The 16,611-nt window shown below is 46.4% G+C and overlaps 1 protein-coding gene across 3 annotated transcripts in view; it reads left to right on the top strand.

The window, feature by feature from the left end:
* The first annotated feature begins 248 nt into the window (after nucleotides 1-248).
* LOC142574354 (uncharacterized) overlaps nucleotides 249-16,611 on the top strand; it is an 88,589-nt gene continuing 72,226 nt past the window's right edge. For all 3 annotated transcript variants that reach the window (XM_075683457.1, XM_075683458.1, XM_075683455.1), the window contains exon 1: nucleotides 249-496. In XM_075683457.1, the coding sequence (XP_075539572.1) occupies nucleotides 277-496 (220 nt within the window). In that variant the 5' untranslated portion in view covers nucleotides 249-276. The remainder of the gene's footprint in view (nucleotides 497-16,611) is intronic.

Raw genomic sequence — 16,611 nt, 5'->3', positions numbered from 1 at the left:
TTGGCAGCGCTTTTACACGGCTTTCATTAGAAGCAAGAATTGGTTACTTTGTGATTACATTACATATGCGTGGATGACGCTCAAATAAGCGCTTCATGCTTACGTTTATTTCTCGGAGCGAGAAACATCTATTTCTCATTAATAAGTGTTCTGATTGCCAGCTATCTTTTATGCGCACCGTTGCGGCTGTCGGTTTTACATCTTTCTACGAAGGAATCAAAACACAGTTCTTCGTTCTTTTGCAGACGCGCCCGCAAACTCATCAAACTAGAGGCGATGGTGGCACCCATGCCCGCCGGCAGCGGCCCAGCCCACGCAACAGTTGTCCGCCACAGGGGAGTGACCCTGGTAGTCTGCTTCGCCATCAATTTCCTCAGCAGCGCTTTCTATCGGAACGCAGCATTATTCTACCCTTCCATCATGGATATGTTCTTGGCTACCAGGGAACAGGCGTCACTGCCGTTATTTGTCTACGGAGGTTTTTATCATGTGGGAGGTACGTGGCAAAGTTTCTGAGCCCCCCATTTCAAGGCATCGAGCAGGAGCGCTTCTGCTACCGTAAGATAGGACAATTTCAAGATGTCAAGAATTGTAAATTTATTACACATGCAGTAGTCGCGTATTCGGATGAGTAAAGCAGCCCTTGTGAATTACAAATGGATCGCACACTTTTCATGTAGCGGCAACTGAAGCGAATGGCGAGCGGCGTCGTTCTTGTACCCGCGTGGCTCGTCAGCGCAATAGCGAAGTGCACGTACACACACTATTTGCTTTACAGAGCACAAAGCTTTATTTACCGAACTAGGGGCTAACGCGCAGTGACGTTAGCGTAGTAAAACATGCTGAGAAGGAATGATCAACGCCACATCCGCTTACCAAGACAACTAGCGAACTTGAAAAGCGGCCAAAAGTATTCCGCGACAGAACTTCCATGTTAAAGGCACTTCAGGAGCATTAGCCTGTACTTTTTGGAACATCATACAAACTCTTCTAGCTTAACAGAAGATAAATCGTTATTAGAAACGCACATATCCATTGTAGTAATCGTCGTTGCCGTTATATCTTCAGCAGCACAAATCGTGGTCCAGAAGACCTCAGAGCTCAGCCTTAGAGGCAGCTTGAACAAAGTTAATATTCTTAAAAGCATTCAACTATGCTTCATCAGGCAACCTATTATCACCTACTATTTATCATTATCTTACTGCTTTCATTCCTCAGAGTTATTCTGCGGATGCCAATCGGCAGGTAGGCGGTCATCGACCAATATCATAATGTAACATGCAATATAATATGCTTGCAAGAATGCTAGTGAATTCACTATAAACTGTCATTCTTTATGTAGTTTGACAACATGAGACATGTGACATTCGTGGTCATAATACACATGCAAATATACACAACTGACATTTTATTGTTGAGTGTGTGCTCCATATACGGTGGATGAATTTGACTACGGCACTTCATCAATCAAAGTCTCTTCTTATGCCGACAATATCGTGTTTATACTCCCAGATAAGAAAAGCGTCGACTTGCCTAATGCAATCCCTTGTTAAGCCATTGGGGTGTCTGTTAATTATGGTAAGTCCCGATGATTCTAGTTTAGTCACGGGGCAATGACTTCGTCAGTGCCTGTCAGTATTTACCGGGATGCTGGTGTAGTGCCTTAACTTGGTGTACCCCCCATCAATTTCGCAACAGTATTTCACATTGGTCTGAGTGAGGTATCGACGTGCAGCTGAGTCCAGGGGTGGAATAGGATTGGCCTTTTTTGCAAGGAAAACAATCTGCAAGACATTTCTTGCTGCGAAATTGATTTATGTGCCTCAACTCCTTCAGCATAGGCAAAAAATGGCAACTATTCCACTCTGTGAAGATTGAATGGCAGCGAAAACTGACGACTGTCAAAGCTCTCAAACGAAAAGCGAAGTGCTTTCGCTGACAACCCATCATCACAGAGTGGAATGGTTGTCATTTTTATTTAGTTTAACGGGAACGTTCTTCGTCAGTAGCCGTTTCGCGCCGGCGCGGTTTACATTCTCGTTGCTGGCCCCTCCGGCACTCCTGGTACGCATGTTCTTCTTCCGATGTACGCTCTGCAGGTGCCCACCCCATCAATAACGCAGCTGTCTTAAGCGCCGATACCTATCATGCTATGATAGGCATACTATGATAACCCTGAGGTCACGCTATTTTTCACGGCGAGCGTTCTAATCTGTTCCGCATGTTGACATTTGCGCCACCGTACTGCACCGCTGTGTGATCACACAAAAAGCAAACAATGAAACCCATTGCGAATGGGTTCGTTAGAAATCACCAAGTACCCTTCTGTTGCCGGGTGCTGAACAAACTGCTGAAGGTTAGTCATATACAGTTTTAGCTGTAAAAATATTCAACTTTTCCACTGGACCTTAACCCACTTTGTCTTGCGCTGTGGGTCGAAACCTGTACGACGCGATAACTTGCTTATCGCGCTTGAAAAGAGTTGCGTTGGCATTATGCATTTGTTTATACAACAGTGCGTTTCGCCTGTTCTATACTTTCGCGACGTTACACATGCGTGTCTACGCGCGATAATCCAGCACCGTGTCTCACTTGACTTCTTTTTTCTCATTCTTTCTTAAAAATTGTTCCCCCTGTAGGTTCCAGAAGGAAAAACCTGTTGCCGTTTTATTTTAAACATTATTTTATTTACCTCAAATCGTAAGGCGTTGGATAAGGGTGCGTGTTTTCTCACGCTAGCTTATCGAACCAGATTTGATAATCATTAATTGTATGACCTGGTGAATCGCTTTAAGCAAATGCGTGTTTCTCCGGAAGCAAATACTGTCTATTCTTTAAAATTCGTACCTAGATGCTTCCTGCAAAGACCTGATTGAAGTATAAGGCATTCTTTGTTCGCTGGGACAGAAATTGCAGTTGCGTAAAAACCCGGATACCAGTAATCATTGTATCACTGATTCTTGTGACGCTTTAGTATTGCGAATAGCATTATTTGCCTAATTCAGCCGTTTTGAGCATATCTATCTATCTATCTATCTATCTATCTATCTATCTATCTATCTATCTATCTATCTATCTATCTATCTATCTATCTATCTATCTATCTATCTGTCTATCTATCTATCTATCTATCTATCTATCTATCTATCTATCTATCTATCTATCTATCTATCTATCTATCTATCTATCTATCTAACTTCTTCGATGCAATAGAAAAAAATCCTAGTGGTGACGTAGCGGCAGCAACTGCGGTTGCCACATTGCGGACGCAAGATTCGATTTCCCGCCACAGGTTCTTGTTTCTCCTTTTTTTTTTGCTTCAAGTTTTCTCACGCGCCAAAACCTTTTCGCCACTTAGATCTATTGGAGAGTGAACGCAAGCAACACATCTTCACTTCCGCTTGACAGTCAGCTCTATTCTACCATGGGGTCAGGCGTATAAGTACATAGATTGCACCCTTACAATACTGCGTTTATTCCGCTGTTTCTTCAGGTTCGCCGTAGGACACGTACGAACGGCGCAATAATTTTTAACATCATTAGCTATTTTTTGCCTACACTTGAGGACGAAGGGGTCTACCTGCAATCTCCAATTAACTCTGTCTTGAGTTAGCTGATTCCTACTTGTGCCTGCAAATATCCTAATACCATTACCCCGCCTAGTCCTCTGCCATCCTCGACGACGGTCTGCTTCGCTTGGCACCCATTCTGTAACTCTAATGGTCCCCCGGTTGATTGCCATACGCATTACATGTCCTACCCAGCTCCATTCTTGCCTCTTAATGTCAGCTTGAACATCGGATATCCCCGTTTGCCCTTTGATCTACGCAACTCTCTTCCTGTATCTTAACGTTACGCCTAAAATTTTTTGTTCCTTCGCTCTTTCCGCGGCCGTTAACTTGTTCTCGAGCTTCTTTGTTTAGCTCCAAGATTCGGCGCTATTACGCATTAAACGGCGTAATAAACTTACTCAAACGTGTTACTCAATGGTCCCATGCATGTGGCTTTCCAGCAGCAGTGAGGGTGTGCACTGGTTCCTGTCATCTTGCCTTATCAAACATATATAAGTGTCAAAATAAATGTTTTCGCCATGTCAGGAAAACTGCTGAAGATAAAGAAGAGAAACGAAAAAAAAACAAATTACTGAAATGATTATAACGCAGGCAACCAAGTGCAGTAATTAGAACATAAAGTATATTTCATAAACGAGACAGCATCAATGCTGTGGGGAGCACACGCGCCCATTTTCCCCCGTGTCGTCACGGTCGCGTCGACAGCCGGCATAGACACGGGAGAGGCGCACTACGCCCTCTGCCGCTTCTCGCTCGCTCTCGCGACGCACGCGCCCTTCCTTCCCGACCCGTGGGAAGGTATCTGACGGGCGAAGAGAAAATTCCCCTCGCAAAGGTAAAAAAGGTACAAAACAGCGCCACCGCGGGAGACCCTTTCTCGCTCTCTGACGCCGGACCCCTAACCAGCCAGACTTTAGCCGGACTGGAGTACCAGCCGGAACCCGTGAGCGACCTCGTTTGCCCGATCATTCCGGACAACCAGGTCAGCCTATTAGAATATTACAGAGAGGACTTCCCTCTGCCTGTGTTCTCTATTTCTGGTAGCAGTAAACGTTGTTACAATTGACGCCGCTGGTTGCCTTATTCGTTCGAACCGGAGCGACTGTGTGAGGCTAGATCCGGAGCTCGCCTTCAGCCCTAGCCGCACGCAGAGTGGAACCTCCACAATCTGGAAGTGCGTATAATCGGACACGGCCGAAAATGCTTTTCAACCGATGCAGAATTTTTTCTCTCAGTTCGACACATTCTGGCCGCTAGAATCCCCAGATCGTGTTAGCGCTCTGTTGACAAAGATCAAGTGGAGATTAAAGCGCACGAAATGCCACTTTAGGGAAGACAAGGAGTCCTTCCGGCAACCCTCATACATTATCCTACTTGAGTCGCTTCCATATCACCATAGCTAATCGGAAGCTTAACCATCCCACGCCAATACCAGTGTGGCGCTGTCGGTAGCCGTTTGCACCACGTTCTGTCCCCAGCACACAGGGGTTCGTTGAAGCTGTCATTCTTTTCCTATTCATCTTGAATGGGACGCTCGCTTCACGCACAGCTATCGCAGGCTTTAAGCGCCATCGTGTAAGAACATTCAGGCAAACCGGCATTTATGATTTTGCCGGGGATGTCACATAAATGTGGCACGGCATAAACATTGTTTGTCCAGATGGACTCGTCGCCTTTTATTGCAATCACCTCCTCGAGAACAGGAGCCACATTGTCTACTTGCCTCTGAGGCCGGCGACTGGGTCACTGGATCATGACCCGGCTCCCAGCGCTGATTGTGAACCACTACAGGATAAGACGTCAAATGACAAATGGAGATGCAAACTGCTTACTCAGGTGGTTTAAAGCAGAAGTTGGCTCTACGAATCGGTGGGTTCCATGGTGCCTAAGATGCTATATACCATCATACATTCACTTTTGTTTATTGATTTGATGGAAATAATCAAGTGCTAGAAATCACCCACGTGTGCACCCTCTTATGTCACTGTTGCTTCTTGTGCTGTTCTAAATTGCAAAATTGAGAAACAGTTTTGAAGCGAGCCCTAATGAACGGTTCTATGCTCTAAGGTGGACGAGGGGGCTTGGAAGAAAAGCCAGGTACGAAGTACGAGCGTCGTGTGTTGGCCTATAGGACGACAGTTAAATTTTCGAGTCGTATGGGATAGGAATAGCCCAGAATATTCGATTCCCATTCAAAATTTTGAGCATTTCCCACACCAGTAGCCTATAGCGCTTCTGGCTACCCGAAGAATTGGGTCACATGAGAGCAAACCCCAGCGTATCTACGTAGCGGCTGTGAATCAAGCAAAAGGTTTGAATGGAGCAGAGCTTGGGGAAAAACGGTACCTATTTTTGTTGGGTATCGTGTTCGTAAAATATTAGGACTGAAATACAACTGGGCTGAGTACCGTAGCCGTCCTACTTTCTGCTGGATAGATCAGGCGTCGTTCAAGCCTTTCACGAAACATTTATTATTCTACACCATAACACAAATATTAAAAGTTATATAACAGTAAAAACAATTACTACGATAAAATATTCAGCCGCCAGAAAAAGAAAGCAGTACTCGGCCACATTGCAACAACGTGTTGTTCCGTTGTCCTTGCAAAAGCGTAGAAGTATGACTTTATTTGTGTAAGACCCGTCAGAGTATTAGAGTGCTTTAGCAATGAACTCATCCCTTTGCGACAAATGAAAACGTCAGCAGATGAAGAACACACGTGACGGCAGTACATGCTGTTGCTGTCAAAATACTATCTCCTTCCATGACAAGCGCAAAGTAATCAGAGCCTGCAGTCATGAAAATATATTAATCCAAAACGAACACCAGAGAAAGAATGTGCCCGATAGCAGCTAGCAGGAACGCGAACAAAACCGGTTATTCCGAGAACATAGGCATGCCAGGCATGTCACCTGGACACATTTGTCTCTGTGTACAGAGCCTTTTCCAGATATTATTTATTCCAGGTAGATACGCTTACACTGCGGAGAAGAAGTGTGTCATTTAGGTGAGCTCACGTCATCATAATTTATGAATTCGTGAATTCCAAACACGGGATTTTTATTTAATTGCACAAATGTTGACGTAATTATACGAAAGCGCCGCTCTTTGCAGTTTCTAAAATCAAGCGCCTTGTAAAATGCAATTGTGGTAATTACTAAGCACAGGGCAGTGTTGAATTACGGGTCAAGTATTTTAAGTTATACGTGCTGGTGGATAAAACCTGTCACAGGAGTGACATATTGGTGGGCGTATGCAGTATCCTACGATTAATGCAAATGTACTTTACGTTACGTTGGCCCGAATTATTGTCAAATATATCTGTAATAAAGAAAACCATCAGCAGCAGATAATCTGGCAGAAGACCATCCGTGAGAACGTTGCTCAGGTTATCCTACCAGTCCACCATCAACCTTTGGTTACCGCACTGCTGACGTATGCGGAAGTCGCGTCGCGCTTAGACTGACGACGCTCCCCTACTCGACTCCGCAGCTACCCTACTTGACAGCACAACTGCCCTACTAGATTCCACCACGTCGGGCCCTACTAAGCGTGCCTTAAATGTCCCCTCTTTGTACCTCCGGCCGCGACATCGCTGGCGCACGCGGGACAACCACGGGCTGCGTGCACTGCCAGGCTCATTATTCAGCGCATTCCCTATACCATTGAATTTTTTCTGCTGCCTTCCTGCTCTCAAGGCCTAATCCTAGGGTGGAACTTCTTGTCGCGTCATGGTGCTGTTATTGGCTGCGTCCGTGCCGAAGTCGCGTTGTGTGGCCTCTCCAAAACTGTGCCGAGTATTATTATCGCTGCACAAAAGATTGTTGTCACTGCCGATACGAACAGCCCCCCGGAAAGTGCAGTTCTTGTCGCTTTGTGTGGACCTCCTGTGCCTGGAGCTCCGGTCTTGTTCACGCCGTCTTAACTGTTGATTCGGTGCAGACTTTTACCGCTTCCATTTGCCGTACTCGACGTAGCCTCTGTTGTCACAACAACCCTAGCCTACAATCCGTTTCCCTACCCACTCACTCGCCTTCGTGGCGAGTCGCTCGGTTTTGTCGAAAACATTGAGCTTCTTCTGCCAGCAGTTCCTGGTTCTTCTACTTCGCCTCACTCGCTGTCATTACGTAACCTTCTGACTGCCCACAAGTTGCCGTCGAAGTCTCTTGCTTGCTTTGATGCCAACCTTTCCACAGAAACGCACGGGCAGCTCCTAGCTCTGCTTGACCAGTTCAGCACTTCCTTCGATTTTACCACAAACGCCTTGGACTGTACTGACACTGTCAGACACAGTATCGACACTGGATCAAAACTTCCGCTATATCAACGCCCGCATCGAGTCTCAGCAAGAATGGCTGCTTATCAACGAGCAGGTGGAGGACGTGCTTAAAGTTGGAATCATTAGGCGGTTCCCTAGTTGGGGTTGTCCCCAGTCGTGCTCCTACAAAAGAAAGACGGCTCTATTTGATTCTCTGTTGATTACCGTCGTCCCAACGTAGTCACACGGAAGCACGTCAATAAAGATTTAGCGCGACCACACAGAAGGACGTATATTCCCTAACGCGTATTGGCGGTGTGCTCGATCGCTTACAACGTCCTTAACATTTTCGTTAGGCATGCACTCTGGCTATTACCAGGTTTCTGTGCTCGCATGTGATCGCCATAAACTGCATTCGTGACGTCTGACGGGTTATATTAGTTTACTTCATGGAAATGCACCAGCATTTACCGTCATGCCGTTTGGTCACAGTGATGCGCCTGCCGCTTGTAAGCGCATGATGCATTGCATACTTCGTGAATTAAAGAGAAGCGTTCGCCGATACCATCTGGATGACATCATCGTATTTTTTCCAAATTTTTCGACTCATCTCACCCGTCTCCACCAAGTTCTGAGGTGCCCTAAGATTGCTGGCCTCCAGCTGAACATTAAGAAGTATCGCTTGCCGCCCATAAACTGAACATCTTGCGCCACGTTATATCCAGAGATGGTGTCCTCCCCGCGCCCTCGAAACTCCGTGCTGTCGCCGACTTTGCGAAAGTGACGTCACTGGAGATCTGTCGGAGTTTTATCTGGTCTGTTCCTACTTCCGTGGCTTTGTGCGCAATTTCGCCATCATCATTGTACATTTGACGATGCTTCTACGCGCTGGCACGGATATCTCCAGTTGGTCCCCTGAATGTGATGCCGCCTTCCAGACACTCGGCTACCTGTTATGTCCTCCGATACTCCGTCCCTACGATCGCCAGGCTCATATAGAACCACATACAGATGTAAGGGGTGTAGGCTTTCGTGTGGTACTTGCGAGACTCAAACTCGGCTATGCAGAATATTTGGTCGCCTACGCGAGTCGCACACTCACAAACGCCGAGACGAAAACTCTGTCACTGAAAATTAGTTTCTGGCCATCGTGAGGGCTCTCAGGAGTGTCCGATCTTACCTCTATGGCCGTCCTTTCTACCTCATCACGGACCACCACGTGCTGGTTGTCATCCCTAAAGGATCCCTCCGGCCACTTTGGCCGTTGAGCACTTTGGCTGCAAAAGTACGAGTACAAGTGCTCACATATCTGGTCGGTCGAACACTGAGACCGATGCCCTTTCTCGGTGTCCGCTACCACTTGATGGTTCGTGGGCCTCGACACTCGAATTCAATTCTATGCCATCGGAGCAGCGCAAGGTTTCATGTATTCCGTCTACCCAATCTCCGGCCTCGCCTTACTGCAGGCTTCGTCGTCAAGCCGCTCCTTTTCATGCGCACGAAAAATCTGCTTTACAGTTGGAACTGCATGAATGTCGGAAGTGGCTCCTTATCGTATTGCGTCACATGCGCTCAGTAACATGCACTCCGTCATCTCTGCTGCATTTCTCGCCGCCCCACTGAGTGCTGATTCCGGCGCACCGAAGACATAAGGGGTTGTGCCAGCACTTTTACTGGCGTAGAATGTACGCGTGTGTGCGCAATTACTTTCGTGGGTGCACCACTTGCAGAAAAACCAGGTGCCTCCTCAGCGTTCGACAGGTGCACTCGAACCTCTCTGTACTTTTCCCAGAGCGTCCTGTCAACCGCGTCATCGTCAACGTTCACGGACGACTCCCATCTACCACCTTTGGGAACAGATCGATCATCGTTGGCGTCGGCCACCTCACCCGCTATGCTGAGGCAGCAGTCCTTTCTGTCGCTACAGCATGCGAGGCTGCTTTCTTCGTTCTGCGCAATTTCCTGCTTCAATACGGTGCGGCGAGTGGGCTTCTCAGTGACAAACACGTGTGTTTCTGTCCAATGCCGTCGAAGTCTTCCTTACTGACTGTCATGTCATTCATAGCAAGTCGACGACCTACCACCCAGAAACTAACGGGTTCAATCAGTCCATCAACCGCGCTCTTGTAGAAATGCTCACTACGCACATCTCGTCTGACCATTCAGCTGTGCCATGGTTCTCCCTTTTGTAACGTGCGCTTATAACACCGCAAAGCAAGCAACCACTGCCTTCTCAAGTTTCTATCTGTGGTGTTGACGAGAACTGTCGTACACGTTGGACACTGTTCTAGAGTAGCAACCCAACGCCTCCGAATGCCGGCGCCTTTCAGAACTTGCCATGTACACGGAAGATCAGCGGTACCTTGCTCGAATCTTGACAACGGAAGCTCAGACACACCAACAGAAAAGACACGAGACTAGATTCACCATTATAAGATTCCGTACCGGCTCCATCGTTTGGCTATGGATTCCATCCCACGTCCCGGGTCTCTGGCCCAAGCTTCTGGCTCAATATCATGCGTCCTACCGTATCGTTGACCGTGCGTCGCCAGTCAATCGCGTGGCGGAGACTCTTACGCCGTTCGACGACATGCGCTGCCACGGACGCGGCATCTTACACGTAAGCCATCTCAAACCCCACCACGATCTCTTTATCGTATTTTCGCCGTAAGTCGCCAGAATGGATCCTTTTTCTCCCGGGGCCATTGTAATCAAGAAGAGCTTGAGCATCGCTCCTGCCGCTTGTCCGCAAAAGAGGAATAGGACGGACGCCTCAGCGCAGCAGCTTGCGCTTGCGTTTGGGTGAGTCTACTTTGCTGCTCTACGCTCGACCTGACGCGATTCGGCCAACGGCTTCCCGATAGGCTCCAATAAAGTGCGTAGCAGAGGCAGCAAATTGCCACAACAGGGCAAATAAAGCCGTTTACCTTTAAAAATGTGACGACGAGCACACTTAGAAATGTTAAGCGAGCTGAAAGCCATGGCCCAGAAAAGTAGTCTTCTTTAGGTGTGAAACAACAACACTGTAGTCCATGCGCTTGATTTCGCTTTGACAACAATTAGATGTTACCCGCCCTGGGGCGCTATAACGTAAAACTATCCTAAACTTTTCTTTTCCAATTCTGCTATCAGCCCTCCACGATTGGTCCAAAATGTTTTTCGACCACCCCCACTTCACCTGTCTGTCACGAAAACCGCGATACCTCCCATCTTATATGATGTGTACACACCGATTATGCATGATTTGACAGAAAAAAGGAAAAACAGTTATTTCTGATTCGACCCCTTATCGCCATTAGCCCTCGGCTATTGGTAAAAAGTTTTCGGGCTGCACCCACTTCGCCTGCCTGTCACGCGACGTCACAAAACCGCAAGAACTCACCGCGTCAAAGTGACGTATACGCGATAAAGATGCATTAATATGCCGAACAAAACTGAATTTTCTTCGGAATAGCCGCAGGCTGCCCCGTTCCGAAAGGAATAAAAGATGACTGCCGCCGATCGCTCAGACGCTGGCTACTCGCATCTGCCGGAGAGCATCGGTGTATTTACGTATAATAAAGCTTCTTGCGTAGCCGTGTAACGTTCTCGATAAATTTCGGCACGTTTACCCCCAATTCTGCCAACTATTGTTCGCTGAGGGTCCGTTTTAGCGTCATTCTTGAGCTTCCGTTGCATGCCGCTGTGATGTTCGACCAGCCACCGTAAGCTAAGAAAGGGAAAGCCGACCAATCGTAGACGCAGGCACCACCCTCTTCATCCGGTTATCTACTTTCAGTGCAGTGGCTCGGCCCCATCGAATTCCTCTCCACTTAAGCGCTCTCCTCTCCTCTTGTCAGCCAATTAGATACGACAAGCCGCTCGGTATAGGCAATGTTATTCGTTTTCCAAGCAAACAAAAGTGACCTATGAACGAGGACAGCGTTTGATTGGTCTGTTCAGACAAACCTGCGGGTAACCACCCGGTGCTTGCGTTGGTGGTTACAGAAATTTGACGTCAGGAGATTGTAATAGAAACATACTGGAATAGTTTTACGTTATAGGGCCCCTGATTACTCAGGGGCTATGGTGCTGGGCTGCTGCGCACGACGTCGCGCGATCGAATCCCGGCGGCCGCACTTCGATAGGGGCGCAATGGGAAAACACCCGTGTACTCAGATTTAGGTGCATGTTACAGAACCCCACCTGGTCGAAACTTTCGGAGTCCTCCACTACAGCGTCCCACATAATCAGAAGGTGGTTTTGGCAAGTAAAACCCCATGATTACATTTTTAAGAATTCCATAAAGGTGCAGTTTATGACCATGCTATAGCGAGGACAGCGTGATAATGGCAGCATGATAGCAATGGATGACGACGATGGCAGCGCGACCATCACATGACGGAGCTGGAACGATAAGAATGCAACGATCATGACTGAATTATGGCGACATCATCATCAGCCTGGTTACGCCCACTGCAGGGCAAAGGCCTCTCCCATACTTCACCAACTACCCCGGTCATGTACAAATTGTGGCCATGTCGTCCCTGCAAACTTCTTAATCTAATCCGTCCAACCAGCATTCTCCTGCACCCTACTACGGTTCCCTTCCCTTGAAATCCAATCCGTAACCCTTAATGACCATCGGTTATCTTCCCTCCTCATTACGTGTCCTCCCCATGACCCCCATTTCTTTTTCTTTATTTCAGCTAACATATCATTACCTCGCGTTTGTTCCCTCACCCAATCTGCTCTTTTCTTATCCCTTAACGTTACAGCCACCACTCTATTCATAGCTCGTTGCGTCGTTCTCAATTTAAGTAGAAACCTTTTCGTAAGCCTCCAGGTTTCTGAAACGTACGTGAGTACTGGTAAGACACAGCTATTATACACTTTTCTCTTGAGGGACAATCGCAGTGAGAATGCCTGCCAAACGCACCCCAGCACATCCTTATTCTACAGATTACTTCAGTCTCATGGTCTGGATCCGCGGTCACTACCTGCCCTAAGTAGATGTATTCGCTTACCACTTCCAGTGTCTCGCTACCTATCGTAAACAACTGTTTTCTTCCGAGACTGTTAAACATTATTTTAGTTTTCTGCAGTATAATTTTTAGACCCACCCTTCTGCTTTGCCTCTCCACATCAGTGAGCATGCACTGCAATTGGTCCCCTGAGTTACTAAGCAAGGCAATATCACCAGCGAATCGCAAGTTACTAAGGTATTCTCCGTTAACTCTTATCCCCAATTCTTGCCAAACCAGGTCTCTGAATACCTCCTGTAAACACGCTGTGAATAGCATTGGAGAGATACTATATCCCTGCCTGATTCCGTTCTTTATTGGGATTTTGTTGCTTTCCTTATGGAGGACTACGGTGGCTGTGGAGCCGCTATATATATATCTCGGTATTTTTACATACGACTCGTCTACACCCTGATTCCGTAATGCCTCCATGAATGCTGAGGTTTTGACTGAATAAAACGCTTTCTCGTAATCAATGAAATCTATATATAAAGCTTGGTTATATTCCGCACACTTCTCTGTTACCTGATTGATAGTCTGAATATGGTCTATTGTTGAGCAGCCTTTACGGAATCCTGCGGATCCTTTGCTTGACAGAAGTCTAAGGTGTTCGTGATTCTATCTGCGATTGCCTTAGTAAATAGTTTGTAGGCAACGGACCGTAAGCTGATCGGTCAATAATTTTTCAAGTCTTTGGCGTACCCTTTCTTATGGGGACGCCAGGTTATGTTGGCGTCCTTCCAAGATTCCGGTACGCTCGAGGTCATGAAGCATAGTGTATTGTTAGGAATCGCCTGCCAGGGTGGCAAAGTGCAAGTTACTTCAGCCCACTGCACGTGTTTCTATACAAACGGGGTGGTGGCACACTTCAGAAAACTGCGGAAAACCGCAGCCACGCGGCGAGGGGTCAGCTCAGGGGAGTGCTCGAGGGGAGGTAATTGGCGGAACCTCCCCATGCGCTTTTCGAGACACGAGACAATGTGCGAAGTCCGCTCTGGAGTTTAGAGGCGCCGACTGGGGTCGGGCGTGACCACCTGCCTATGGGGACGCAGGACTATGGATACCATGACGACTGTGCGGCAAAGGTCGTCGGCTCTCGGAGAGAGCACTGAAACCTGTGCGGCATGCGTGTGTGTAAAACCCCTACCACCTTCTCACAAAGGCGACGGCGAGGACTTTCTACGATGACGTCGAACGCTGACGTCGAACGGAGTGGTTATAAGCGGTTGTTGTCGGCTGCTAGTGGGTGCTCGTTTTCGTGCTCCCGATGTACTCGTGAGTGAGCTATGTGCTTCGTTTGCTGTATGCTTCGTCTTGCGGGCTTCATTTGGGAGTCACGCTAGACTGTGTAAATGTATGCCATATTCAAATGTAAATAACATGTAAATAAATCCTGCTCGCCTAGTCCTGTCGCCCCAAGTTCCTCCGATCGTCCTACAAGCCCGACTCCAAATACTACAAGCGGTGGCAGCGCGAGATCGTCTCCAGATGTTACAGTACACATGGTGGCCTCTTTTTCTGAAACAATCTGCCCACCATCCTTCAACAAATCTACTGTTACCTGATCCTCCCCACCTGCTTTCCCCTTTGGATATCTTCCAAGGCTTTCTTTACTTCTTCCGGCGTTATTTCTGGGATTTCGAACTCCTCTAGACTGTTCTCTCTTCCATTATCGTCGTGGGTGCCACTGGTATTCCATAAATATCTATAGAACTCCTCAGCCACTTGAACTACCTTATCCATATTAGTAATGATATTGCCAGCTTTGTCTCTTAACGCATACATCTGATTCTTGCCTATTCCTAGTCACTTCTTCACTGCTTTTAGGCTTCCTCTCTTCCTGAGAGCATGTTGAATTCTATCCATATTTTATTTTATTTATTTTCAATACTGCTGCTCTCCTTCGAGAGCGTGGCAGTTGGGCAGTACAATAATTCGGCTGTACAATGCAAGGAAATCAAAGTATAGATTATACAAAAAGTAAGAAAACGACATAAGCAGTACTATACAAGTAAACCATGTTAAGGTTATAACGGAATAGTAAATAATAAAAAAAGATGTAAAAGAGCAAGATGCTTTACAACAATAGCACAGATATTAGTAAGGGCAAGTAATAAAACAGAAATAACTAAAATAAACTACGAGTGTTAGGGAATCATTATGGCAAACGAATAAGCTGTCGAAAATTAGGGTGTTTATTAAAATTTCCTAACGAATAAAGCAATCCGTGCCGGTGTCCCTGCATGCATAATAGGTACTGTTATTCACACACAGTTTTTTCTATTTGTGAGATAAATTCGGATAATGATTCAATGTTGGTGATAGTAGGATGAAGTTGGTTCCATTCTGCTATCGCGAGCGGCAAAAAAGAATACCTAAATGTGTCATTTTTGCATATGTATTCTGTCAATGTGTGCGCATGTTTGTTACGTGTAGGTCGAGCCTCGGAGAATGAAATGTATCGGGAGGTATCTATTCTGTAGTTATTGTTTAGTAGTTGAAACAAGAATTTTAAGCAAACGTGTTTCGCTCTTGTGGATAGCGTTCGCAAACCGGACTGGGTTAAAAGATGTGTTGGCGAGTCTGTACGTCTATATTTGTTATGAATGTACTTCACAGCTTCCCTTTGTATTGCTTCTAGCTTACTTATGTTAGTCTGTGTATGCGGAAACCAGACTGTGTTAGCGTATTCGAGAACAAGCCTTACAAATGATGCGTAGGTTAGCAGCTTCGTTGACTTGGTTGCGAGCGCCAGGCTTCTCTTTAAGAAAAATAGTTTGCGCAGCGCCTTTGCGATTATATTACTGATATGTTTGTCCGATTTGAGCTGCGAGGTTAATGTAACGCCTACATATTTGTGTTCTACAACTTTGTTAAGTGGAGTGCCGTTAATTGTGTAAAGGAAAATTGATGATACCGTTTTCCTGGTTACTGACATGATCGCGGACTTTTGTATGCATCTGCCATTTGGAGCACCAATCAGCTATGTAAGCTAGAGAATCAATTAATTTCATATGATCATTATAATTGTTAATTTCTCTGTATATGAAGCAGTCGTCTGCGAATAGTTTTATATTGCAATTGATGTTAGCTGTGATATCGTTAATGTAGAGTAAGAAAAGCAATGGTCCAAGCACAGACCTTTGGGGGACTCTGGATGTTACTGCGACTGTGCTAGAAAGCGTTTTTTCCTAAACCACAAATTGCGAGCGGTTACTTAAGAAACCTTTTATCCAAGCAGAAAGTTCTCCTATACCAAAAACCGTTTCAACTTTAGCTATATACTTATACTTCTTATACATATTTACGCCAGCTGTCTTACGCTTGTTGATTAACTTGGAAAGTTTTGCCATTTCTATTCTAGCTGCAGCGTTAGAGGCTTTAATATATTGGCGTTTCTTGATCAAATCTCTCGTCTCCTGCGATAGCTTACTGGTATCCTGTCTAACGGAGTTACCACCGACTTCTATTGCACACTCCTTAATGATGCCCGTAAGATTGTCGTTCATTGCTTCAACACTAAGGTCCTCTTCCTGAGTTAAAGCTGAATACCTGTTCTCCAGATTGATCCTGAATTCCTTTATTTTCCCTAACTTCCCTAATTTTCCCTTCCTTTACCGCTAACTCATTGACCGGATTCTTGAGTGCCAGTTTCTTCCGTTACCTCCACAGGTGTAGGCTAATTCGAGTTCTTACCATCCTAGGGTCACTGTAATGCACCTTGCCGAGCACGTCCACATCTTGTACGATAACAAGATTAGCGCAGAGCGGAAAGTT

The sequence above is a fragment of the Dermacentor variabilis genome, chromosome 3, assembly GCF_050947875.1.
Source record: "Dermacentor variabilis isolate Ectoservices chromosome 3, ASM5094787v1, whole genome shotgun sequence".
Taxonomy (NCBI): domain Eukaryota; kingdom Metazoa; phylum Arthropoda; class Arachnida; order Ixodida; family Ixodidae; genus Dermacentor; species Dermacentor variabilis.
The sequence above is the reverse complement of the archived record's forward strand: the minus strand, read 5'-3'. Positions and strand labels throughout refer to the sequence as shown.